This window comes from Eutrigla gurnardus, assembly GCF_963514095.1.
Source record: "Eutrigla gurnardus genome assembly, chromosome: 20".
Classification (NCBI taxonomy): domain Eukaryota; kingdom Metazoa; phylum Chordata; class Actinopteri; order Perciformes; family Triglidae; genus Eutrigla; species Eutrigla gurnardus.
Window position 1 is genome coordinate 17062853 of NC_139931.1, and position 26801 is coordinate 17089653.

Genomic DNA, 26801 nt, shown 5'->3' on the forward strand with positions numbered 1-26801 from the left:
GAGGAGCGCTGTTGTCGCCGCTCGTCGGGATTATTTACAGTTAATCAGTGCTTCGTTGTTGATGATAAACAAAAGGCCTTTTCCTTATTTACACGCGTGGACTTCTCCCGCGCCCCAGGCTGGAGAAGCTGGAGAAGCAGCCACCGTAAACAGCCGACAATAAAGTTGAAGTGCCCATCAGGACATGATGGTGATGATAACAGGGGGAGCTATTAAATATTTAAATGAGCACATCTAACCGCACGCGCTCTGAACGCGATCTCGTTATTGTTGCACACTATGAATACTAATAAAAAAAGACTCTTTCTACACACAGAGAGCAGTCAATTGTTCCCAAAAGGCTGAGGAGTTCAGGTGACATGATCGTCTCTCGCCACCAGATGTCACTGTTGAGACTTTAAATCAAAGTAGTTGCGGTCCAGACCTCAAGGCCTCAACCCTGAACCTTTAGGGATTCAAGTGACGTCACCAGGGAAATGGTTGAGCGTGAGAGGCTCTGAGGGTTTGAATTGTCACAAAATTATTTTACCCACAATTTTTATTTAAACATTTTTACTGGCTGATTTGAACGTCTTCCAGGTTCTCGTCGTCCCAGACCAGATGAAAGTGTCAAATAATCTATTGACATGTTTATTCACAATAGATTCAATAAGCAAAATTAAACTAAATGGTTGAATAAAGCAGGTGTAATTCCTTAGATTCCATGCATTTTGTCCCATATTAACATTTTTAATTTTAAAGCCTGAACACCACTCTTTCACTGTTTATTTATTTCCTCCCTCACTCCTATTGACAATCGCATTTTGTTTAATAAAAACTATTAATTATATCAAAGTAGACTTTGTTGAAATACCTTTTTTAATCTTATAATTGAACGTTTCTATCTGTTTCATTGGTACAACCACCACGTAGTGACAGATGCATTAAAGAGACACACCACTCAAATAAAGAATGAGCTCCATCTCGCTCAAACCCAGAACATCATGTCTTCGTCCAGCGCCACATTTCATACCGTTACACATTCGAGTTGTAGCGCTCTAGTTTTTGGATTTTGGGGATTATTCTTTTGTGAGGTAGGCAACGTCAGGCTTGACCAGAACATTGATATATAAATGTACTAAATTGCTATTTATTAAAAATAATGGGACCTGATACCTGATCCCCTTTTTTAAGTCCATAGCAGACTAATATCTGATCCTAGTATTGATGCATCAATATAAGCCAACATGGTGTCATGGCAGTTTGTGAAACAGTCACTCGACACAAAAAAATAAATGGACGATTCTCGTCCCTTCACACCAAACAAATAGATTTCTTGACCTGCCATCAAACTGAGCCGATGCATTTCATGCACTCTCAATCACACTCTTCTGATCCAGTGTTGAGACTAAATATGCTATTAATCAATACATTCGTTGGGCTACTCCACAACCTTTCTTGGTGACTGCAGACGTATCACTGGTCTAAAACCACACAGCTTGCAAGTTTAAATTTTTTTTATTAGCATTTGTCTTTCTCTATGTCACATATGGTAAACCCTCCAGTCCTTGCAAAATTAAGTTCCCAAAAATGTACAGCTTGATTTTCATCAGCGAAACCCGCTCTTTTCTGCACAACCGACATCGACGTCTCGGAACGTGGAGTTCCCTCTCCAGTCACGTCTCCAACGTCAAAAGCACTTGTGACTGACCAAGCTCTCGGTGGCGAGGTTCATTCTGTTCTCACGCATTATAAAAAAAGGGGACAGTGTGAATACATCAGGCCTCAGATGGACAGGTGCTTGGCAACATTATATACAAAACAGGAAGTGGGAGTGCAGGGAGGTGGAGGGGGCTGAACCTCGGCATGTTGATGAAGGTCTCCCCTCCTTGCGGTCCCCGAGTGGACAGAAGAGCAAATTCCCTGTATGGTCCACGAATCCCAGAATGCCTTGTGAGCGAGTGAGGCCACTCAGGGTGGAAGGAAAGGGTTGCTCTTGAAACCATTCTTCAGACGGCCGAGTTAACCGAGGGGCGGATTCTTCAAAACCAGAGAAATTCACTCGGTTTCAGGGCTGGTTGGCAAACTGATCAGATGTTTCTTTTAATATTTATATATTATACACGTGTAAGTACTGTATATGAATTCTTAATTTTGTATTTTACAAGATTCCCTGATTGCCAGCGCAGAGAGAAACAGGAAAAGAGGTGGGAAAGAGAGGCTCGTCCAACTTTACATACAGTAGAAACCAGTGAAGAGAAGAGGGGCACAGTGCCTGAATTTGTCCATAGTTGTGTCGGATCAACCCCAGTCGGACTGGAAGGAGGAGAAAGGAGAGCGGAGGAGGACTAGGAGGAGCAGCGTGTCCACTCCGTCCGTGTCTTGTTCTGTTGGGGGTCGTCTTCAGTTGGTCAGCTGGTTAAATTGCTTGCTGGGGTTTTTTGTTGGAGTGTTTGTACTCCTCTGGTCCTCCTCCCCTCGTCCCTCCCGGGTTGAAGTGGGCGAACAACGGAGGTTCTGACTGGCCCACGTCGCTCCACGCAGGAGGACCGGTGTGTCGCTCTGTCTGAGGGAACACAAAGACGGGTTGAAAAGACTGATAGTACTCTCAGGTCTCCAGGTAAAAATGATAGTCCTCTACATAGACCTCTATATAAAAGTCCCTGGATAATGAGTAGGGAGGGGTGGAGGAGTGGAGAGGTGATTTCATGAACAATCTTTGTTAACCGGCTCCTGGCTCTATAATTATGTTTAGCCAGGGTTGAAACTTAATTTGACTAAAAATCATGTGTGTTTAACCCTCTCATCCCTCGGTCAGCAGCACGGTCCTGCTTGAATAAGGAACGCTAAGAGCTAACCGCTAACGTTAACAGATAAATAGGTACATTTGTTTTAACTGCAACATGAAATAAAAAATTCAAGAGGGAATTTTACCTGTTCAACTTCATGTGAATAATAATCTTCCTAATCACTCATTTAAATCACTAATGCAAATATTCCAATTCCTTTCCAATTAAATCAAATATTTAGATAAAAATACAAGCATTTGTTTCCTCGTCATTTGAACTGTGTTTTATGCAAATAAACGGTATATGAGACGATAACAAAATGAAAAAACAGACTGTTTACACAGTTGTTTGTTTAAACAAATTAGTTTCCGAGACGGTGTTGAAATAGTCAGACGCCTTCAAACCCAGAATGCAAAATGGCTCTTAAATGTAATGATTGGTTTTGTTTTGACAGGGAATTTTTATTTAACAATTCATGTAAGTAGACTAAATATAATTTTGGTAAATATACTCATATTAGCATAGCTTAATGCACCGCTGGAAACATCTCACTGATCCATCGATAGCAGGTATGACCTCACTATGTGGTACTTCACAGCGCATGTTTCCTGTCTCTCTATTACTTAAGGAAGCGTCACATTGACGGGGCCGACCTTATGTTAGCTTCTTGGCTTTGTTGTAGAGCGAGTCGACCACTTTGCTCATGTTCTGAATGGTCTCCAGCGCCGCCTCGTACGTCTTGTCCACCACCGGCTCCTCGAAGACAATCAGAACACCTTCACCTTGGTCCAAAATACCTGTCGGGTAGGGAGGGCGGGAGAAAAACAGTAACAGGATGTTCAGCATTATGATCTCAGAACAGCAATGTCAGTCAGAAACAACCACAAAAACACAGATTTTGAAAGCAAGGACACAAAGTCTAACATCTATCTATCTAACATGCGGCGTTTACGTGAAGACTTGAAACACACCGTGAAACTTCTCGTCCAGGATCATCTGGGATAATTTCCTCTCCACGTCTCCCTGCAAAGCAGACGCCATGTGATTGTGAGTATTTCATTGGAACAACGAGAACTCGTATCGTGAAAGTCTAAAAGGAAACATTCAGTCTTACGTTGGATAGTTTGATGAGGGAGGAAATGTGTGCTATCTGTTAGAGAGAAGAAGGACAAGCAGAACGAGTCAAGACACATAATCAAGTGGATGACAAGTAGACTCTTAGTGTGCTTATTAATATTTAATGAGTAGATTTAGTCTTAATGCCACAATATTATTATTTGGACACATCTTCCTTCATCTGTACGTTTTATTGACTTATCGTACCATATATGACCATGATCATGTTTACATTTTATTGATCATTTTGTTTGTGTGGTTTTATTTCACACATGTTTTCATATATTTAGGATATTTTAATAATTTTTCACATTCCAATGTCTGAATATCTTTAAGATTAAAAGCTCATTGCCCTTTTAAAAGGGTGTGCTTACATACTTACACTATTATATTAGAATTATATCAGTGGCATAAAATGGTCTAATATGGTTCATCTATTAATGGGACAACACATTGTTTTGACAGATCTAAATATTTCTTTCAATTCTAAATATTTCTCTCAATCCTTATCTTTATCGAGTTACGCTCGTTTGTCTGCAAAAACATTGAATTAACTATTTGAATTGAACGTCCTAGATGAAGGAAGGTTCTCATCTGTGTGTTTGAATGTGGTCCAGATCACCTGGACCCTGGAGAAGGGTTCGATGACCCTGATGAGGTTCTTCTCCAGCAGGTTGTCATACAGCTTGGTCAGATGCGTGCTGATGATGGGATCATCCCTCAGCTCTGCTTTGTACTCCGTTAGTGCCTGTGGGAGGAAAACAGCTCATTTAATCACAAAAATCAAAACTAAAGAAAATAAAGAAACAGCAGTTTCATTCCCGATGTTGTGAAGGATTGAAATATGTAACTTGAGCAACAAACCTTTTCAAAGTCTGCCAGCGACCGGTTCTTGCTGGCTTGTGCTACACATTTAAGTGAGTCTGTCTGGAGGAAGAGAATATTAACAAACTGTTATGAGTAAGTTCAACATAAATATGGAAATAAATAAAGTCTATCCAGCAACAGCCATCCATCTAATAAAATCAAAGCCCCGCCCCCTTAGTGACAGTTGCTACACCTGTAAAGCTTTCTGTCCTCTGCTGGCATGTTATGCATTTACAATGACAAGAGTGGCAGATTCAGAATTCTTAGTCACGAAATGACAACTGTGACTGGCAGATTTCATTAGCTGGAGCCAGCCAGCTCATTTATCTGTCAGCTGTCAGTCTTTTTAATGTTTCCAGCTGACTTGTTTTAAAACTAAAACCCATGATATTGTGCTGAAGGACTGAGGTTAAGCACCAAGTCAAGGAAGACCAGAACAGAAATACACTGTTTTTCACAGTGGGAGTACTAATCAGGACCAGCTTTTTTACATGACTGGACCCCAACTAATTAAAGATGATTTATTCATGTATTTCAGGTTACATACAACTTGAACATGTTAACGCGCTTTAATGCTAAAAAAACACTTTATTTAGGCTGTGTTGCAGCAGCTCTTCCCTGAAACGCTCCGTTTGATCTCCTGCCTCAAGCTTGGAGATAACATCTGGATAATAAGTAGATAACCAGACATGTTAACATTTGCAATTTACTTTAGAGCCCAGACAAAAATGTGTTTAATCCGCTCCTCTATTGTTTATTTATCCTTTATCCAGCCTGGAAGGTCCCATTGAGATACAAGATCTCTTCTACCAGGGAGTCATGCTCAAGAAAAGAGCAGTTTCACATAAAAACGAATTCATGTTAGGACATACAATAAACAATGGAAAAACTGCTGCATACCAGCCTAACGAGCAATATTAATAACACATTTCACCTAACTATCGCCAAGAAAACAATACTTCTCAACTGGAAAAGATAGCAATGGAACAAAAATCAGCTTCTTTTTTTTTTTTATAACCCAGAACAAATGACTACAGGGGGGAAAGCACCCCGAGGTCATCACCAGCAATCCCAAAACAGCTGAGAGAGTGTGTATGAGAGAGACAAACAATAGTGGATATAGCCTCTGTAGCAGATTTTGCCCCCAAGACCCTGAAATATAATATAATATGAATTGGACGGATCTGATCTCAAACACATCATCACAGTTCAATCAATTATAATACCTATAGAGGAATAACCCATAAATGCCTTACGACAGCATGTTGTTTCAACATGTGGAGAACTCCAGAGGTAGACGGGTCCGTCATGCCTACTTATGGTAGCTAAGCTATGATTGGACAATTGTCTTTGAGAGGAGGGGTTTAACAAACAGTCAGTCAGGTTTCAATTAGAATAATAATTGTGGGGAATGTAGAATGATACCTGTCTGCCAGCGTACCGCAGAGCTAGCTTGCCACTGATGAGGGACTGGACGTCCTCGGGCCTGAAACAGAAACACGATGCGTCAGACTGAGCAGGACAAAAACCTTCACCCCATTCTGACGTCTCTCCCAGTCAACAAAAGCTTCACATCCCAGGAAGAGCGAGGTTGTCACGCTACAACAATAGTGCAGATTGACACAAAGTTAAACTCTCAAGATTCTCATTTTCATGACTAATCCAGTCGTTCTTATGAATGACCTGCAGTCTAGGTCGACCCGCCACAGGTTCATGATGACTTTACAATTCTTACAGCCTCTCCCCAGCAAGATCATTTTTCTTCCAATGCAGCGCAGCCATTATCTGAGTGGTACACCACTTACAGATTGAGCATGATTTTGCAGAGCAGCATGTATTTGAGGGCTGTGATGGCTCGGGGGCTGTCAATGGAGTCGTAGCCCTCAAAGGCCTCATAGAAGTAGGAGTAAGCAGTCTTCCAGTCTTTCTCCTCCGCGGCGTGAATGATCCCTGGAAACAACCAAACACACACTCAGGTTACCAGCAACTCCAGTGTTCTTCAGCCACCATGTTTGAATAAACGTATAAACCCTGGCTCATGTTCAATAAACAATAAGTCACCGGTAGAGTTGTTTGGTCCAAGCATTGGAGTGCCAGCATCGTGAAGAGTTATCCTCTAAATGTACCCTATTAAATGCATCATTATTTAAACTGAGCAAATGTATAATTTTGGAAGATTCAATGGAAAAAAGAAGCACTTTGAGTTACTCTCTGCCCTTCAGGTAGCTCTCAGTCAAGGTTGGTGGGCCCTGATCTCGAGCTACTTACGTCTGACCAACAGATACCCCACAACGCGGTACCCCTCCTGCTCTGTACCTGACTGCATGTCCAAAGCTGCTTGTAGTTTTGGTGGGCAGTAGATGGCGTTGGCGGTCGTCCTGGCAGAGGTGAGGGCGGCGCGGGCCTTAGGCAGGTTGCTGAGGGCGTGGTATGTCTTGCTCTCCAGCAGCTGAACCTCCACCAACAGGGCCTTGTCGTCCATCTTCTTCAGCTCCTGCAGCAACTGGGTGCCTGCAGAAGGACGGACGCTTAGAGCCAACGCAATGCTTTTGGGTCTAGAACCACCATGTTTTGTACTCGATGATTCTCGTCTTAGCTTTCGGTGAGTCTCAGGGAAATTAAAACCAACAACTCAAGGCGATCCAACACTTACCAAGTTGTAGTGCCTCCTGGTAGCACTTTGTGTCGAAATACAGTGAGATGAGGCGAGCCTGAGGAGAGACAAGAAAAAACACCAATTCAAGACCCACGTTTTTTGTTTATATTTATAAAATAAATGTTAATTATAAAAACATGCAGCACAACACTGTTATTTTTCAGGTGTCCTTAATCACAAATTAACAATCACTAATTAGTTCATTGCAACAACAAAAACAGAAGAAGAAAAGTCTGGTCTGGACATTCAGTATACAATAAGTAGGTAGCTTAGCATATAAGTGCTAAGGCTTGTTAATGATGTGCCATCGTAGTCTGCTAACGTTTTAGAAACGTATGTCTCCTTCAAACCTCTTCAACGATCACTATTAGACAGCATTTAACCAGGACTGGCTTCAAATCAACAAAACCAGCCTGAAAATGAAGAAAATCTGAAACAATTATGAGATGAGAGTCTACGGATCAGATCATAGTTGATCACATCACACATTTTGAACATCCGAAACCAATTTTTAAAAATGTCATTGTATTATTATTTTAAAATCCAATATATTTTTCTTCCTGTAAAACAAAACATGACGTCAACTAGTACCAATTTCAGCCAATAATATCATTACATCCATCAATCAATCAATCTGAAACTGCACAGAACTAGAGAAGTTGGCAAGCTCATCTTTTCAATCATCAAATCAACTTCCTACCAACTTCATGTCCCGCCTCCTATCCTGTTGAATGGAAGATAGAAACCCATGAAATGACGTTTCAGCTCGACAAGGTGGCTTGTCTGTTTGGGTTGCTGGACAAGGAGCAATAACCCTGAAAGGACCCTTTATAACCCCGAAAAAGCCTGCGACAACACCAAGTCTCACCTCTAGTGCCTGCCTGAGGAAGGTCCTCTTCTCAGCCTTGGCCCACTCTATGCACTCCAGGCAGAGCTCTACCTCCTGACCTGTGGCCGCCTCCATATCCAGGAACAGGTCCAGCAGGGAGCGCACCAGCCGGGCTGCCTTGGCCTTGGAGATGGAGTTGAGGAAGGGACGTACATATTTCAGTAGACCCCCTAGCTCTGAGAGGGGGGGAGAAAAACAGAGAGAGGTTAAGCACACAAGTATGCCAGCGGCTGGTGAAAGCAAAAAGGTTTTCCAGGTAAATCAGATTATCAAAAAAGATCTGCACAACACTCTGAAGGCTAAAGTTAAAAAAAAGAAAGAAAGAAAAACACACACCCTTGATTTCACATTGTTTCCTAACACAAAACAAACCTTTAATAGTTAAATAGTCATTTTTATATTTTACATTACAAGCCACTATTGTTGAGGGTAACGTTGGTGCCATGTTTGTAAATAAGGAGTGATTTTGGACTGCCCTGGCTAATTTTGGTGCACTTTAATTTGACCAAGGTCATACTTCCTTCCCATTCTGCTGTTTTGATTAATTGCAGCACTTTGACCTTTATTCAAAGGCCATCCCGTAGGATGTTCAGCTACTACTTTATTTTTCTCTAAAGGCTGGGATGACATGTCGTGAATGAGGCAAATACGCAGACATTAGCGCAAGCAGAAATATTTCAACTTGAGCTAGTATTTCATGTGACGATGTGTCAGGAAAGCCTGTCAGCTGTTGTCTTGATGTTGCTGAAGAATGGAGGAAAATATTCTATCCGTCTGTGATCACCTAGAGCAATAAGATATAACCTCATATCAGTACAAAGACCAGACTGGACTATGTGGAGAAATGTATGTGTATTAACCTCAGACTGTCTCTGGTCCAAAAAACAAGGTTGCTGCAGTATTTATATGTAGATGACGTAATTTTTATTTTATTTAATTTAGAGTGTTGATACAGCAGCTACAATATTAACATAGCCTAGCACCCACCAATCAAAACACCATTCAAACACAAATTATCCCATGGTCAAACTCATGCAAACTCACACAAGTATAGCAATGTGTTGTATTTATGCTTTAGTAACATTACAAACAACTACAAAACAAGTGTTTCTCGACAGGTACAAATGTTTTAGTCGAACAATGTGACCAAAGTGTTAAAAACCTCAACATTGTGTACTTTGAGTCAGGAGACGTACTCATTTGGTTTGCCTGGGGTAAAATAAAGATGTATAGCTTTGTGTGTCCAAAATCAAACAGGTTATGAATCTGATGCTCCTGATGTTACCTGCAGCCTGTCCTGTCTTGGCCAGCAGCCCACCCAGCTCCAGGATGCTCTGCTCTTTAACACGCACCGCCTCCTCATCGCTCTCCTGGATGTCCCGCTTCACTACAACACACAAACACATAATGGTGATGTAATTGATCCGCACTGACATGAACCACCGTGGTATATGAACAGTAAGTGTTCACCTCCATTTGTACCGTGCATAGGTGGGTTAAATGGCAGCTAGCCAAGTGGCTTGCGAAGCTGTGGAATATCGGAGCTGTCAAATTAAACAATAAACGACAGTGACAGCTACACAACTACGCTTTAATAATCAACACAACGCATTAACTGGAGGCTGTGACAAAGTAGGCGGTGTTAAGAGAGTCACAACTCAGTTTTACATGAATTCCCATGTCGGCCTGACATCTGACAAGGAGAAGAATAGCTGCTAACAACGCTGGCTGAATGCTACCGTTAACTAGCTAGCTGTCACCCACAAGTTACTGTTCAATGAATGAGTCGGGGTTGCTAACGTTAGCTTGTCTGATAAGCTAGCCGGTATGCTGCTAGCCGGCTAGCCCGCTGCTGCTGACTCACTGTGCAAGCAACGGGAGGAAAAAAGAGACGGGCAGCACAGGGCTAGCTAACGTAGCTTAGCTGCTAAGTGGCTAACAGCATAGCCGGCTAACTCAACTGCTCCACGTTTGATGGAGGGGTGTACAGCTTCCGTGTCTGAGCGTATCGTTATTTTCTCTGCATTGCCGTGTTGTTTCGATTATATTTACCTATAGAATGTAAGATATCGATAGAGGCATTCCGGTCTGTTCCAAGAAGAGACTGTGCTCTCTGAAACTCAGCCACTGCCGCGGCTGCCATCTTTCCTCTGCCTACCTCCGCTCCGAGTCCGCTCTGCCTAGTTGTTTTCCGGTCAGGTCGTTCGCACGGTCGGAGCAATGCTGCCTCCTAGCGGCGACGTTGAGAGCTGCATGACTGGAAGTGCAGGGACGACCAAAGAACTACTGGATTGTGAAGTTCATTAATTATTAGGATCATCAATTATGACCCACAAAGGAATGATAATCTATTTGAAAAATAATAAAGATAATTTTAAACCTGATAAAAGCTTAAACTATATTGTGTAATGCATAATAAATTAACTACTAAAAAACACCCAGCTGTGACCTTTTAAAATAAAAAAGGATTATTTACAATTAACATATAATGTAGGTGCTTGGCAGCACAACCAGATGGCTTCCGTCCATCAATCGTCATCAGTATAGTGTAACAATGCTAATTTCCACACGTGGACGCCAAAGTAGCAACAAATACGTGCTGGCAAGGCCGTTTGATTCGAGAAGTGTGGATGCCTTATTGACAGAGCAGATTGTGTTATTATGGGAAAATGTCGGCCCATCCCCTGGTATTTGTGTGAAATTCACTTTAAAGCCAGCAAAAACAGGGAAATGTTACTTTGCGATAGTTAAGCGATGCACAAACAAATTCATCATAACTTCAACATGACTGTTGGTTATGAAATGGTAGCACACAGTTAGGCATGGGATGATGTGAGAATTTCGTGTCACAATTATCCTGACCAAAATCATTGCAATTTATGATCATTTCCCGATGAATCATCAAAATACATTTAAAACACTTAAAAAAGGCACTTAACGATACTGGTATCCCTGACATCTTTTTTCATGAAAAACAATCAAATAGTCTGAAATAAGATGATCAAAATCATAAAGATCTCTGCATAAATGAAGGATAAATATATTTTAAAATATGTTATTTCCTGTATTTTTTTGATAAGGCTGTATTTTCCACTTCTCCATGACGGCGAGCTACACAGATCTTTCCAGTCACTCGTGACGATATCTACAGAAATTCACCATGATCAACTTATTGGTTATCATTATAATTTATTTTTGTTTAATTACAATTAGTGATTTAATCCCACGTCGTCCCATACACGGTACAATAAACAACATAAACACATTAAATATAACAAAAATAGTCTTTATTTCATCAAACGTACAGAGCATAAAACAACTAAAAATTCTCACGAGTTAAGTCACTCATAAGAGCAGCTTCTTCTTTTATAGGACAACGGACAGGTAGTCGCAAACCTGAGAGAGAGAGAAAACAACAAACGTGTGAAGGTCAGTGAGATAGCAGAGAACATATGTGGACAATGACACACAATAATACGACGACAAAAGGACCTACATGCTCATGAAAGGTTAGGGAGTTGTGGATTTGGAGATTTTCTTTTTTTTTTGGGGTGTGAATACTGAAGCTTTGACCGTGTCCTACCTTGCAGCTTATCATGAGGTTGGGAGCGCTGTCTGTGTTGGGAGCGACAAAGAAAACGGGGTTGTGGAGACAGTCGTCCATGTGCTCCGACACCCTGGACTCCAGCAGACGCTGCAGGACGCCGGCCGTCACGTTACGATGCTATAGACGAGGTGGGAAACATTGCAGTGTGTTAAACAAAGTCGGCACTTACTCAGTTCAACGCTCGTTTTTTTCTATGTCTATTTACAGGCTTTTAACGGAGTCGTCACAGGTCTAGCATGACCTGTATTGTTATTTTCAGAATATTGTGGGCGACTCAGTTTACATATTTTCAATACAGATATCTATGCACGCATATAGAGTCCCATTCATGGGATTTTCTGCCTTAGAAGTGTTTTTGTCTTACTCTTTTGGGGATAATCATTCATTAGAACTACAAGTTTTAGAACTACACATGTAAACAGGAAGTATACTTTTTTTGGTCCTGTATTTTATTCATTAAATCACCATTAAAAGTATGCCAAATTAGCAGTTCCTATTCCTTTGCACAACACCAATGACAGCTGCCACTGTGCTGATGGTCAGGCGGATTTATGAGCGTACAGGCGTACACATTTGGGGGTCACCTGTTATATTGACGTTTGTCTTCTTTCCTTCAGTAATGACCATTTTAACAGAGACAAAAATAGGACGATTCAGTCTTTGGCCCTAAAAGAGGAATCAAATTATGAAAACCTACATTTAGCCAATATCCCACAAGGAAACCTGCAAAGGAATAATACTGCTGGCTACACTTTGATTTTAAATGTATTTTTCAGTCTGGAAAAGCACAAGTGAGTCTTGATCGTTGCAATGCATTTGGCTTCTAAATATTTTGGGTAACAAGCTTTTTTCCCCACATGACAGAGTTCAACAAACAAACCTTAGTGTTGATGTAGAGTCCACAGATGCAGGAGATAAAAAGGCTGTTGATGTTCAAGTAGTTCCTGCGAGACAAAAGAAGCATGCTATAGTTATCGACTGATAAACTTCGGGAATAATGTAGTGCAGTTGACAACAGAACAACGTTTTTAAGAGCAACTTCAAAAAAGAAGTTAAAAATTAAGGGTTTTATCAGCATTGTCAACATCGTATGTATAGCAGCCGTTTCTAGGACTCACGTGTGACATATGGGGCAAATGATATGCATCTCGTCCATCCCCTCCACGACAGATGATATGTACTGCTGCTCAAACTGCAGGTTCCTGTCGTACTCTTCGATGATGGACATTTCTTGGGCAAAAAGAAAAGAGTACACAGCTTTAATCGAGAATCGAAATCAACGGGATTCTTGTTTCTTGTGCATCCGAGGAAATATCTCAACCCTGCTGCAAGTATATTCATTTTGGATATGCGGTATCACAGACAGTTCCATTTATTTTACCCGACATTTGTCTAGTCAGGAGTAGGTATGGGACGATATGAACATTTTAATTTATGATCACCCTTGCCAAAAAAATCTTCCAAATATGCTTAACACTTAAAATGGCACTAAAACATCCCGGTAGCACTTTACATAGTAAAGAAACTTTTTTTTTTTATTAAATAATCTTAAATAAGATGATCATGAATCATATGGTCTCCCTGCAATAAATACAGGATAAACACAATGTATGAATTATATTTGTATCATGTATTTTTTTAAATCAGGCTCTATTTTTCACATATGTACCATGATACATAGATAAATGACAGACCGCTTCTTCAGCTGGTGACAATATTTACGATGATCCTGATAATGGGAATTCACCACGATCAACTTATTGTGAGTGTTTTGTTTTTGATTTTTTCACGTGTGATCAGCGATAAAATCCTACATCTTCCCATCCCTAGTCAGGAGTTTGGATTGGTAAAAACGCCCGGGTGGTTTGGCTCATGGAAATTACCGTGAGACATGAGCTCCTGCTGGATTTCTTCCAGGACTGCCAGTTCATCATACTCCTTCATGACACTGAACATCTGCTTGGAAAGAAAGGACAGCTGATCTCCAGACAGTTCAGCTCTGCCAGCCCACTCCAGTCATGTCTTCATTGTTGGGTGCTGATTTTTTACTTATTTAAAAATGACGTCTTTATTAGAAAGTACAGTAAAAGGTAGAGACACGCTCTCTCTGGGACCAAACATCTGACAGAGCGAGCACAGAAAGCTGGAAGTTTTTCTAGACATAGAAAGGAAACTAGTTAGGAAGATAAAGATAGACCGACCTCTGCCATGCCGTCAGCCCCCCACAGCGAGGGCAGCCTCCGGTCCTCTGACTGCAGGGCGGTCCACTCCTCCTCCATCACCTCCTGGACGATGATGGAGGTCCCGGACTGCTGCTGGCTCTCTCCCATCTGACGATACTTGTCCAGCAGCCTCGACCGGCTGTTCTTGAGTCTGTCTACACATCGCTACAAGACACACAAGCAAAGCAGCGAGACGCAGCGTGACACTCTTGACAAGCACTAGAGAGCTAGCTAGCTAACAGGTAAACTTTCGCTCGCTATCTTTCTCACCTGGCGGTAAGCTTCTTTCCATGGCGGAGTAGTTCCTTTATAAAGTGAGCGGTGTCGGTGCAGCGCGTCCATCTAAAGTGCTACGAGCGAGTCAAAGTTACATAAATAAAACACAAAATAAGTACAAACAAACTGGCTAAAACTGGGCGAACCTCCTAAACCAAAACATTTCATCTTTTAACCCCGTGACCCGGAACTTCATATGCGCGGGCTTCTTCTTCTTCTGTAAGTTTAATGGCGATTGGCAAACCAGCTTAACGGTGCATTACCGCCACCTACTGGATGGTCAGGATTGTCAGGAAAATACCTGTGTGAGTCTCATATTTAACGCTAGATCGTGGGCTATTAGTCTCATGTTGTGCAATAAAAGTTCAGTCTGTTAACACACATATCTCATGTGGTTGGTAATATTAATAACAATCGCAATATAGACAATACGAGAGGTTATTTATATAGACCTTATCAAAACGAGAAATTAGCCTACAGTGTGCTTAAAAAAAGAAAAAGGCAGAAACACACACACTTAATACAGTAACTGTCAAACTTTACATATGTGCACTAGATTATATGATATTACCTCAACAGCAGATACACTACTATACCGTATAATGTTAAATATAAATACATTATGTTCATACATTACATATATTTCGTGGCATTATTTTATACTTTATATGTTTATACTTATTTGACTCTCTTTCCTGACTCTTATGGAGCAACTGCAGCTGTACAATTTCCCGAGGGATTCTGATTATCTTCAAGGGTCGATGGGACCCTCTCGCTGTGAGGCTACAGAGCATCCCCGAACGAGCCTAATATTTAAATTGATTCAAATTAATTGTAAAAGTGTAAAAGAGAACATTGCTGATTGGCATATATGATGACCACCCTGCTCAAAAGTTATTGCAGCATGTTTTGGGTTGATACCTTTATAACACAGACTTGATGCTCAATTGAACATTATTTTACCACTCAAAAATGACTAAACAAATCCTTCCAAAATTTAGACACCAAGAACAAGCGGGAAGAGAAAAAGAAAGGCTGGGGATTTGGTATCTAATACTTTTGACATTAAGTGATTTCTGCAAGACTTTATAGCATGTTACCATAGCAGCAACCCAAAATACAACTACCAACCTGGAAATGAGCATGACACGTCCCCTTAAAGTAAGATTTTGAATCCGGGATTTTTACCAGCAACTGGGTGTTTCTGCACTATTTGAGCAAACATTTCGGCATCGCAGCAAAGTAGCAACTCATTAAGCAGCTTATTCTTGTTCAGTTTCATATAATCAATTACAATAACCCAGAAAAAGAACGAAGAAGACGACGTCGGCTGCTGCACACTCAGGTGCACCTGACGATTTCACCTGTTTAGTGTGTGCGTGGCAGTGACGTCACAGAGGCGGAGTCAGACGCTCCTGCCTGGACTCAATCAGATGCTGTCAGAGCCTCGCGGATGAGCGCGTGCCTTCACTTCGGAGGACTTTACGCGAATTGCCCACGAACTAAAAGTCCGCGCCACCGCTCCACGCGACTGCTGTAGCTTGAAAGCTCCGTTTCACCGCGTCCCCGGAGCCGTGGATGCGTCGTGAGTTCCCGCGAGAACTGCTGTGCTGCTAACAGGTGTTGGGGCACGCGCTGGCCCGGAGAGAGAGGAAGAGAGAGAGACAGAGAGAGTGAACATGTCCAATGGGAAAGCCGCAAATGCTGCAGAAAAGTGAGTCCCGAAAGCTGTGGTGTCGTGGCTCTTTAATTCGCTTCCTTGTGGGATTCTGGGTAAAACAAAAAACAACCTCCACCGGAAATATTAGTGTGATAAAGTTACCAGGAAACCAGTTTTTATTCCTCGTTTCCTTGTCTGCCAACATAGTTCATTGTGTCACAAAAAGAAATGGGACGTTGTAACTATTCCATGTTGTTTTGCTGCCATTTTAAGAGTTTTTAGCATAACAATCGTGATAATGTCGCGATTATTTGAAGTATAATCACGACATGAAGTCTCCCTGCCATCCCATGCATACTACTAAAGTAGTTCCAACTCAAGGCAGCAGCGGGGAATGCTAAACAGCTCATGTGTTGTTGATTGATTTCATATTTTAACAAGTTGAATGTTGATTTTAATATTTGGGATGCTCTTCTTCTTGCATGGTGTGTTTATTAACGTTAAACTGCTGTGATCCGCGGTGGATCCGGTCCTCAGGCCCAGGTTTCACCCCCGTGTGTGTGTTTGTGCGGCAGCTCCTCACAGATGACTCTGAAGGAGAGCCTGGATGAGTGCATGGAGGCTCTGGATCTCTTCCTTAACAACCACTTCAGCGAGAGCCTGGAGAGGCTGCGGCCAAGGTAACCGAATAATCCGCCAGGCGTGTGCCGGGGCTCCTCAGAGTTCAGCTTCTCTGGTGTGCTGTACACTCTTTTTGTTGTTTTAGCACATTCACAGTGGAGTGTTTTAGTGTGATATCAGCACTGTGTTGATGTTATGAAACCTCTGTGGTGTGAGCTGTGAGCCAGGACACCAGGGCGGCCCTGGTAGGCCTCGGTTCTCCAGGATACGAGGTGTTTGCTGAAGCTGACGCCCAGCAGACTGATCCAACAGCCGACAGAACGGCAGCCATGCAAACAAACGCACGAGGACTGGGTTTGCTGGGACACTATAGAGATCTTATCTTTTCCCAACAGCGGCTACACTCTTGTTTGCTTCCATGTGTACGATGTTGACCCTGCGACCCCCCCCCTGTTCCCCGTGTAGAGTGAACGACAGTATGTACCACGCTCTCATCTACGCCACAGTGCTGGAAATGCAGGCCATGATGACTTTCCAGCCTGATGACATCAGCAACGCGGGAAATACCATGAAGAGCGCCCAGGAGGTCTGCCAGAGGTCAGGATGTCATAATTTTTTATCTCTAAATTGACCCTAACTTCTGTCTGTGAGCCAAACGAGTGCATTCACATGCATGATTGCATTTACATGGCCAATTTGACTGTGTTTGCATGAGGGGTGCTATTACAGCCTAGCGGCCGCTGAGATGGTGTACATATGTCATAGCTGTCAGGAAAGCTCACAGAATCTCTTTTGTTTGTCCGGAAATGCGTTTCAGGTTTCGACGGAAGTCCCCAGGTTTGTCGAACAAGTCGTCGGGGGAATCGCTCGCCGAAGGTAAACGGCTTTAATGTCTCTCGTAAATGACAAAGTGTGAGATATATGTTGACTATTATGTCATAAGTCCAGTCAACTTTCCCCAGAGTCAGTAAATGTATTTACCTTCCAGTATCTAAGGAGGTCCATGCTTATTATGATTCAGCTTCTACATATATAAAAAAAAAAAACTTTTTTTTGCAGACTTATAATTTATTAGTATTTTTACCAATAATATCAGGACATCCATCAATCAATCTACTGGCCCGCCTCTCGGGAAAACGTTGCCATACAGAAGCTATAGATGCTCTTATAATGCTGTTTCAGCTCGACTTGATGCTAATCGGCAACCAGAATCTGTTGCCCGGTTGCCAGAATCTGTTGCCCAGTTGCCAGAATCTGTTGCCCGGTTGCCAGAAGCTGTTGCCCGGTTGCCAGAAGCTGTTGCCCAGTTGCCAGAATCTGTTGCCCGGTTGCCAGAAGCTGTTGCCTGGTTGCCAGCCCGGCACAAGTTAGTGTTGTGCTAGCATGCTCACTAAAATACAGAGGTTGAGCAGGTATCATTTCAGTGTGCTAGCCTAGCATGCTAACATTTGCAATTAGCACTTTAATTCAGAGTACAGCTGAGGCTTATGGGAATGTCGTGAGGTTTCCAGATATTTGGTCATAAGACAAATAATTAATAAGCAATTATGTCGATGAATGAAAGGTCAAAGGGTCAGCATATCATCCCGCTATTGGCAGGACTCCCGCCAATAGCGGTTGAGATATTTCATTGTTTGCTGAGACGAGACGTAGTCAGGTAGAAGGAAGGAGCGTAAGATTAAATCTGGTTATTGACTCAACCTCATCGTCACATCTGGGTTTTGTTCATGTTCATCTGGTGTTATTGATTTCCTAACGCCCGCGTGTTCACGGATGTGTTGCTTTGCAGTGCAGCTTCACGCCGAGGCGTGTTACGCAGAGTGTCAACTCCAGAGAGCAGCTCTCACCTTCCTACAGGTGCGCGAGGCCCATCGGCTTTTCATCTGAATTCATCTTTCCATGAGCGTCCAGTGACTATATGGCATGAAACGTCCACTTATATCTTGTGTTTGTGGAATGAAATGTCATCCAGTGACCTCAAATCAAACTCCTTCCTTTTGTTTGTTTTGTGTTGCAGGATGAGAACATGGTGAGTTTTATCAAAGGAGGGATCAAAGTACGAAACAGTTACCTAATTTACAAGTAAGTAATATTAAAGAGATATCGAGTGTTACTAACATAATCATGGTGAAAAAGAGCTTGAGATCGCTGTTATGGTAGAAAAGTTAAAACTAGAGCCTGATGCAGGAAAAAAATACAGGATTCAAATATACAATTTAAAAAATGTTTTCCTTTATTTATGCAGGGAGATCTTATGATTTATGATCATCTTATTTAAGATTATTGATTGTTTTTCACTAAAACTAATCTGTGACGCAATAACAATGTGTTTCTTACTGTTTCTAAGTGATTCCAGTCTGTTTTAAGAGTTTTAAGCCTATTTTGACTATTATCGGGATCATAATCATGACCTGCAATCATTTTGGCCGTAATAATCACGACAATTCATATCGTCGCGCCTCACAAAAGATGTTTATTTGGCCATAACTGAAGGGTTCATCTGCTCATTGTGCCAATTTCACACAAACGATGAAGAGGATGAAAAGAAGTGGTGACGTTTTGGACAGACGTGGCTACTAAAGTGCAACATGACCGTCGGTCACATGTGATGACGCTGCCCTGTATTGGGTTATTATGAGCTGTGTTGTTAAATCTTTTCTTCCTTCCCATCCAGAGAACTGCACTCCTTCATCAAATCTCACAGCTGCCTCAAAGGAGACAGCCACGTCCACTTAGAGGGGGGGGTATCGTTTGGAATAGGGGCCTTTAACCTGGTAGGTGACCTCCGTCCGTGGGCGGCCTGCTCTGTGTTTTCTACCGGAGAGTTTAACATCAGCTCTTCTTCGTTCACAGACGCTCTCTCTCTTTCCTCCACGGATACTCAAAGTGTTGGAGTTCGCAGGCTTCTCTGGAGACAAGGTGGGATTCCTTTATACACTATACAACAGCAGTGAGTACAACATTGTGCAATACCACTTAAATGTCTAATGATCCAAATAGTATCACCTCTCAATGAATGCATTGTTTTTAAGATGACAAGTAGAGTATTTCCTCTGATGATCAATCAAAAACAAATACTTTAGGAAGACTGTAATGAACTACTGAGCCTCAAAGTAGAAACTCAGTGCAACAAAAGTGAACTCACCTGTGATTTCCAGTGATCCTAATTGCATGAACATGGTTCTACAATCACCTGTGAACACCAGAACTTTCTACATGTTGGACCTATGGGCTGTGTCTATCTGCATGTCTGCATCATGAGAGGAATCACATTTGATAGTAACACTAATCGTTGCATAACATCAACCTCTATGGACGGCGTCCAAGAAAAAATCCCTTGCTTCCTCTTCGGCACAAAACTGCAAGATGACATTCAGCTAAAGAACATGAGAATAAGCCTGATGCATATCGGGAGCACATCATTTGGTCGGACCAAGACACGTTTGTTGGGCTCAGATGGAGTCCAGCATGTTCGGCGTGAACCCGGCCAGGACGACCACGGAGAATGGAGGTGTGACGATGTGGGGCTGCGTGAGTGCAAAGGGTGTCGGGGAGACGTCGTCTATAGGTGGCACCATGAATGCATGTGGAAATACCAAAATACTGGCTGACTCCCGGTCTGCAGAAGCGAGACAGAAGAGGAATATTCCAACATAACGATCCAAAGCACGCTGCCAAAATCAAAACAGGGGTGAAACCTGTGACGTGGCCAACTATGTTTCCTCGGCTGAATCCAAGAAGAATGCAGAACATCTCTCCAGAAACCCTGGTATCGTCCCTCTGTCCTCAAACATCAAGGTGGACGTACAAAGTATTAACAAAATAAAAGCTTTGAATCTCGGTAATGAAAAGTGTACTGACTGTAGTTGTCCCTGCTGTGGAGCCTGTATTTATACTGCAACTAGTTTTACTGGTCAACTCAGAAGTAATGCAATTGCTGTAATCATTTTACATTGAAGTGATATTGCACAGGTGTACTCCTGTTGTATACTGTGTGTACGTATTTATATGAATGTTTGAAACGTGTCGCCCGTTTGCTGACGGATGTTTGCTGCCTTCAGGACTACGGCCTGTCGCTGCTGAACGACGGGGCGACGGGGATGAACCTGCGCTCCATGCTGTGCGCCCTCCTGCTGCTCTGCTACTACACCTTCCTCACCTTCATTCTAGGTAGCGCCGCGGCCCCGCCCACACTTTACATGGCGCCCATCGGAGATTTCAGTCGTGTCACATCTCGTCTCTGTTTGGCCGTCTCAGGTACGGGTGAAGGAGACGTGACGGAGGCCGAGAAGCTGCTGAAACCTTTCCGGCTCCGCTACCCGCGGGTGAGTCACGACACTTCTGTTAACGGGATAAATGACTTTCTAGGAGGGATAAAAACATAAACATTGCAAATGTGTTGAAATGATCCCCAAGGGAATAATAGAGTATATTGTAGCATAATAAAATGATGATGCTCAATTTATAGTTTTATGGCTATTCTCCTTTGAACAGAGCCCTAAAGAAACTAGAAGGTTAATTACAGTTTATAATATACAATAAATTGGATATCATATACAAGCTCTGTTTTGATAGCTTAATGTACTCTGGCACCTCATTTACATTGAAATTAATAACTGTTTGTCGAGTGTTATCTGATTTAAAAATAATTATCAATAATAATTTTCATGAATGTATCGTAGTCGTTGTTATTGCCAGCTGTGTGGTATCGTGACAATATATTTTGCCGGTGTGACGAGGCCTTTAAGGGCCGTTAATGAATTCATGGCTCCAACAAACAAAAAAATGCTGTTGAGTGGCATTATGGGAAATGTAGGCTTCAGTGTTTTGGAGCTTCACTCATACAAGGGAGTAAAATACTTTGTCTATTTTTGTTTAAATGTGACCCCAGTTTTAAGGAAGTGCAATAATGCATCACTAAAGTACTCTATTATATTATTTTTTGAACAAGTTAGAACTTTGTCGCCATGTTCCCACATCGCAGCATTTAGCAGCTCGAGTGGTCAACGTCAGTGCCAAGATTTCAGAATTGATAGAAGTCTGCAAATTATTTTTTTGAAAAACCCCATCATGATCTTTATCGCCAGTAGTTTGTATCACATTCTATTAGTCGATGCTTGAAAATCTCCTCCATCGTCATCCAAACGTGTTTCCTCTGGTTCTTTTCTCCTGGCTGCCACCTCATTCTGTTCACCGTTCTGTTTCTACACCTTCATCGTGTTTCCCTGCACATCGACTCCATCCCTCCCTCCACCCTTCCTTCTCTCGTCCTCTCGCACACCCTGATTGACTTCACCTGATACTCACTCCACCTTCCCGAGCCCTCACCACCGCCTTTCCTCCCTTCTTTCTTTTTCGGCTCCACCTGACTCACATTCTTGTAAATCCCAGTTTCCACTCCGCCTTTTACCTACATGGCTGCCCATCCCAGAGAGCAAACTCTGAGCTGTGACACAATGTGTACCAAACCAGGAGTGAAGCGTCTTGGTTAAACAATGCCGAGAGTGAGAGCTGGACAACAGGTCTGGCTGCAGACGAGGGGAAGTTAACTTACAGCAGCCCTGCAGGCTGAACTCCTCTTTGTTTGCCCTTTCTGTCCAGGGAGCAATATTCCTCTTCTTTGCAGGCAGGACCGAAGAAATCAAGGGGAACATTGATGAGGTGGGTTCCATTAAAGTGTGTCCAGTGGTTTTGTTGTGATGCAAGATGGTATTACATGCTGAAGACATGGGGAAAACGCACTATGTAATGAAAAATACCAAATAATTAAACGTATAAAATCATTTTCTTTTCAAAAGGGGGGGGATAATTGGTAGTGATTGACTGGTTTGCTCATGCGCTTAGGTTATATAATAATTAATTAGATAATGATAATAATGCTTTTTTAATTGTGACCCATCATCATTTTCAAAGATGACAAAAATGGTATCGTCACGCTTTCCCCCATAAACAAAATACAAAGGAACTGCAAAAATAATAGAAACTATGCATTTAAATTAGAAAATATATAATTTAGATAATAATAATAATAATGATAAATAAATTAACATCTGCAAAAAAAAAGCCCAAAGAAAAACACAAGAACTCTTTCATAAAATGTCTCAGCAACATCAAAGAAAAGACGAGTAATGTTATTTCCTGTGCATTTAATATACTATATAATGCCAATAATTGAAAGTGACTGATGGGAGCAAGTGAAGTGTGAATAATTCTGGTAATACTGATGCCATGTTTAGCCCACGAGGAACAGCAGACCAGCATCCTGTGTTAATATTTAACCTCCAACTCAGACTCACTGTTACATATCCTTTTTGAGGGAATACTTCACCCAAAATTTTTATGTATGAAACGCTCGCCTTTTTTTCTTGCATGAAGAATCCCAAAAACTGAGAACAATCGTGATGAATTGAATATAAGGGAGTTTCCTTCGAGAATTAAAAGTAACAAGCGCAGAGGGATTGATTGTCATTTCTAAGTATTCCTTTTTTTTCAATGTGCTGCATGGTGTAATGCCACTGTGCTACCAGGCGGTGGCGCTCTTCGAGGATGGCTGCAAGGCCCAGCAGGCGTGGAAGCAGTTCCACCACATGTGCTACTGGGAGCTGATGTGGTGCTTCACCTACAAGCAAGCGTGGAAGATGGCGTACTTCTACGCAGACCTGCTGAGCCAGGAGAGCCGCTGGTCCAAGGTATGCCAGGCGGCTCTGGGGGTCTGGGACTGGACTCAGTCTGAGGGTCTCGATATGAACCTGTCCAACATCTCAATGACGGGTCACTTGTTTCCTGTTTCCCCTGCTAGGCCATGTACGTGTACATGAAAGCTGCGTACCTCAGCATGCTGGGGGAGGACGAGGCCAGGCCTTTCGGGGAGGACGAGGTCGAGCTCTTCAGGTAAAAACGCACACTTGCTGTTCCACGACTTATCAGGAACACACCGCTGTTGTCCTCAGGCTCATAACATAACTCGAATTTCACGTTTTGCATTTTCAGTGTGCATAGACGAGCTGTGAGGTTGTGTACTTTGTGTGAACCCTGAGGATTAAACGGTATATGCTCGGGGTAGATCAATGCTGCAGTGTCTTCTGGGAGATCTTTCAACGACATAAACGTAACATTTCAGGACGTTACAGAGATGTTATCCCTTCAGACAGTTTTTTTTTTTTTTTTTTTGAGAAGTAGAAAAAGTATTATTTTTGTGTTGATTTTGGCGGCCTCTGTGGACAAACGTGGTAGTGCTTCACACTTGACAGGTTTTACAGCAGCCCCTCAATGCTTTGTATGGGTCTAAGGACCTGTAGTTATATGACTATTGTAATGAAGTTTCACAACCATTGAGAAGAGCAAATTATAATGCAGCTTTTTTTTTTTTAAGTTTGACTGCAATATGAATGCCTTCTTTCCTTATTTGTCTTAGACAAGTGCCCACCTTCAAGCAGAAGATAGCAGGGAAGTCTCCCCCGACCGAGAAGTTCGCCATCCGTAAAGCCCGCCGCTACAAAGCCCGCTGCCCAATCAGGCTGCCGGTGCCGGTTCTGGTAAAGCTTCACAAAAACACACATCAGTGCTCAGTACAGCCGACTCAGCGATCCCTCCAACACCATTCACCGTCTCATTGCAGGAGATGATGTACATGTGGAACGGTTTCAGCATGATCAGCAAACGGCCGGAGCTGACGGAAGGCATGATGCAGACGCTGGTGGAGGCGGAGCGCGCCCTGCTGGAGTCTCCTGGTAATGCACGTTATCTCAAACCTTGTGCCAGAACAAACCCCTGAAACAGAACCGTAGACAATCGGATCATATCTGCTCCCCCCGACAGGAAACGAGTATTCGGTGGACGACCGCTGTGTGATCCACCTGCTGAAGGGTCTGTGTTTGAAGAACCAGGGTCTTCTCCAGGCGGCCGAGGAATGCTTCAACAACGTGTTGTCCAGGTGAGCTCCAGCGCGTTCAGTTCCACATGTTGCTGCTTCATGATCCAGAATGTGTTCTTGTTCCCAAAACGGCAATGCTTGCGCGTTAAAGTAAGTTAACCATGAGGTTATGAAATATGAACATGAGCTGAATCAACCTTAGCTGCGCTATATGCTGTTAGTTCTGCCTTTTTTTTTTTTTTTTGAGAGAAGCTAGTTATATTATGTGTTCTGTGAGGTAAAATTACTGTTTTTTTCAATGGAGTCTGGTGGTGTTGAAGAGAGCGCTTCAGTTTCTTGTCGGGAAGCGTGGACAGGAGCAGCTAGCCGTCTGATATATGGAGGAAATCAAATATCACCATAGTTTTGACCAAATATTTGATATATAATAATTGATATTGCGATGATATCATAGGGTTGCTTTCACAAAATATTGACATGATTTGATAATCATCAATAATGTGGACATTATATCGCTCTCTTTGAAGCCACCAGACTCCATTGATGAGTTTCTTTCACGGAGGTCTTGTGAGAGTAAGTCACCGTCCCGCGTGGAAAAACCAAACTCTTGTCTGGGGTTGACTTGACTTGTGTGTGAAATGTGTGTAGAAGTCACCTTGTCCCCTGTGTGCGCTCAGCGAAAAGAAGATCCGCTTTGACCACTACCTGGTGCCGAACACTCTGGTGGAGCTCAGTCTGCTCTACATAGACCAGGGCAGGAGGGACGAGGCTATTAAGCTCCTGCACAAGGCCAAGTGAGTTGCTCTCCTCACATCGGCTTCATTCCTGCACCCAGCAAGCAGCATTTATTTAGGTGCTAGCTGAAACCGAAGCCCTTATTCACCTCCTTTCTGACCTCACAGCAGTTATTTTGACTTCCTTTTGTGTCTTGTTTCAGCAGAAAAATGACTTAACCCTATGAGTACTTTACTTAAGTGAAAATAATCAGAACAGAAATGTACTTAAGTAAATACCAAAGAAAAATATGAAGGACCAAAATGCATCACAAATTAAATAAAACTGCTAAATAGTGAGCCTTTAAGGTGCTTTTTTTTAGCTTTGGTTTAAGCCAAACTAGCCTTTTCTCCATCTGTCTAGTCTTTCTGCTTAGCTAAGCTAAGCTGCTACTGAAGTTGTGTATTGACACATTTATCCCCTTAATATAGTGTATACATAATGTATCATTCATCACTATAATGTTGCCTGTTATATATTTATTATTTATTGCAACAGTCTTTATTAGGACTGTTGGGCAGGATGGGACTACAACGTACAGGCAGTCCCGTCTCTCTGGTTGATCAGTTTACACCCACCACCCGACCACTAGAGGTCGCTCTCCGCCCATCACATAGAGGCTGTCTGATACACACATGCTACCCATCAACCCTCTGCTCTCATTGGATAAAAGGCAACTTTTGGCCAGATTGCTACTTTTAAATTGAGAATTACTTCACAGAAATATAATTCAGAACATTGAACAGCCCCCTTTTCCCGTCCCACGTTAACCTTCCTCCACTGTTTTTGACTTGTAGACAAAACTACAAAGACTACTCCATGGAGTCTCGTACACAGTTCAGGGTCCACGCTGCTCTGGCCAAACTCAAGGCCGACCCCGGAGAGGAGGAGGACACTCACATGTAGGACGTTTGTTCACGTCTGGAAAGGCTCCCAATGCTCTGGACTCTCTGGATCCTCCATCTCTCAGAGTTTTTAGCTCGATACTCAGTGTTTTTAAGTAAACGCTGGGTGTTTTATCACTATGACCAGATGAACCTGTATGTGTCACTGTACAGGCTCGGCTTCCCAAAATGGCTTCAAGAGCATTTTGAGCTGAGGGACTGTGTATATACAGTATGGACAATGTTTTTATGCTTTACATCTTAATTGTTTGAAAGCCTTTATAAATATCAAATGTAAAACGTTTTTAATGGAATGTATAGTAATTACTTTATTTTACTAAATTGAGATTACGTAATAAAGTAATTTTAAGCAGAACTTTGTTTGGAATGACAGCGTTTTTAAGGTTTGTTGTATTTCAAATTCATAAAGACATTTGATCAAAAAGAAATGTACATTTATGACTCCCGGTCTGCAGCCACTATTCCACACACATTCATTTTTGCATGAATCAATTCTACCCACAAAGTCTCGGTTTTGTCTTAAATAAGCTACATTCTTTAGTTTGACACTTTGTAATTGTCTTTTCA

At 42.3% G+C, this 26801-nt stretch overlaps 3 protein-coding genes across 7 annotated transcripts; 1 reads left to right on the forward strand and 2 right to left on the reverse strand.

Annotated features, from left to right (window-relative positions):
* Nucleotides 1-1478: 1478 nt before the first annotated feature.
* On the reverse strand, nt 1479-10493 carry LOC311030833 (26S proteasome non-ATPase regulatory subunit 11A). 2 transcript variants are annotated; one of them, XM_084036855.1, is made up of 13 exons: nt 10349-10493; nt 9582-9683; nt 8276-8472; nt 7405-7462; nt 7068-7262; nt 6557-6701; nt 6177-6237; nt 4749-4811; nt 4507-4632; nt 3883-3918; nt 3740-3791; nt 3422-3565; nt 1479-2541 (listed from the first exon to the last, which is right to left on the reverse strand). In XM_084036855.1, the coding sequence occupies exons 1-12, from the start codon at nt 10437-10439 to the stop codon at nt 3423-3425; spliced, it is 1269 nt and encodes a 422-aa protein (XP_083892981.1). In that variant the 5' UTR covers nt 10440-10493; the 3' UTR covers nt 1479-2541; nt 3422. The 2 variants fall into 2 exon arrangements, with proteins under 2 accessions (XP_083892981.1, XP_083892980.1); XM_084036854.1 differs by having other exon boundaries at nt 1479-2545.
* Nucleotides 10494-11566: 1073 nt separating this feature from the next.
* rpain (RPA interacting protein) lies at nt 11567-15887 on the reverse strand. Of its 3 annotated transcripts, none has more exons than XM_084038196.1 (8): nt 15766-15887; nt 14396-14475; nt 14105-14290; nt 13787-13859; nt 13022-13133; nt 12784-12847; nt 11880-12020; nt 11567-11692 (listed from the first exon to the last, which is right to left on the reverse strand). In XM_084038196.1, the coding sequence occupies exons 2-8, from the start codon at nt 14465-14467 to the stop codon at nt 11663-11665; spliced, it is 678 nt and encodes a 225-aa protein (XP_083894322.1). In that variant the 5' UTR covers nt 14468-14475; nt 15766-15887; the 3' UTR covers nt 11567-11662. The 3 variants fall into 3 exon arrangements, with proteins under 3 accessions (XP_083894322.1, XP_083894323.1, XP_083894321.1); XM_084038197.1 differs by lacking the exon at nt 15766-15887 and adding an exon at nt 15533-15723; XM_084038195.1 differs by lacking the exon at nt 15766-15887 and having other exon boundaries at nt 14396-14712.
* Nucleotides 15888-15974: 87 nt separating this feature from the next.
* LOC311031738 (tetratricopeptide repeat protein 39A) lies at nt 15975-26589 on the forward strand. 2 transcript variants are annotated; one of them, XM_084038193.1, is made up of 18 exons: nt 15975-16115; nt 16637-16741; nt 17148-17279; nt 17500-17558; nt 18472-18539; nt 18700-18764; nt 19357-19456; nt 19536-19601; nt 20744-20852; nt 20940-21007; nt 22284-22343; nt 23210-23371; nt 23482-23573; nt 24097-24217; nt 24301-24412; nt 24501-24615; nt 25233-25349; nt 26127-26589. In XM_084038193.1, the coding sequence occupies exons 1-18, from the start codon at nt 16081-16083 to the stop codon at nt 26233-26235; spliced, it is 1695 nt and encodes a 564-aa protein (XP_083894319.1). In that variant the 5' UTR covers nt 15975-16080; the 3' UTR covers nt 26236-26589. The 2 variants fall into 2 exon arrangements, with proteins under 2 accessions (XP_083894319.1, XP_083894318.1); XM_084038192.1 differs by having other exon boundaries at nt 16010-16115; nt 16634-16741.
* The last annotated feature ends 212 nt before the right edge of the window (nt 26590-26801 follow it).

Bases quoted from the DNA above. Each gene is read 5' to 3' on its own strand.
- rpain (XM_084038196.1), bottom strand. From the start codon at position 14,467: ATGGACGCGCTGCACCGACACCGCTCACTTTATAAAGGAACTACTCCG. The intron at 13,860-14,104 runs GTCGGTCTATCT...CTTTCCAAGCAG, and splicing joins GGGCTGACGGCATGGCAGAG to ATGTTCAGTGTCATGAAGGA. The intron at 11,693-11,879 runs GTAGGACACGGT...TCTCTCTCTCAG, and splicing joins ACCTCATGATAAGCTGCAAG to GTTTGCGACTACCTGTCCGT.
- LOC311030833 (XM_084036855.1), bottom strand. From the start codon at position 10,439: ATGGCAGCCGCGGCAGTGGCTGAGTTTCAGAGAGCACAGTCTCTTCTT. The intron at 4,812-6,176 runs GTATCATTCTAC...CTCTTCCTCCAG, and splicing joins TGCGGTACGCTGGCAGACAG to ACAGACTCACTTAAATGTGT. The intron at 3,919-4,506 runs GTGATCTGGACC...TCTCTCTAACAG, and splicing joins AACCCTTCTCCAGGGTCCAG to ATAGCACACATTTCCTCCCT.
- LOC311031738 (XM_084038192.1), top strand. From the start codon at position 16,081: ATGTCCAATGGGAAAGCCGCAAATGCTGCAGAAAA. The intron at 17,280-17,499 runs GTCAGGATGTCA...AATGCGTTTCAG, and splicing joins GCCCAGGAGGTCTGCCAGAG to GTTTCGACGGAAGTCCCCAG. The intron at 18,765-19,356 runs GTAAGTAATATT...CTTCCCATCCAG, and splicing joins AACAGTTACCTAATTTACAA to AGAACTGCACTCCTTCATCA.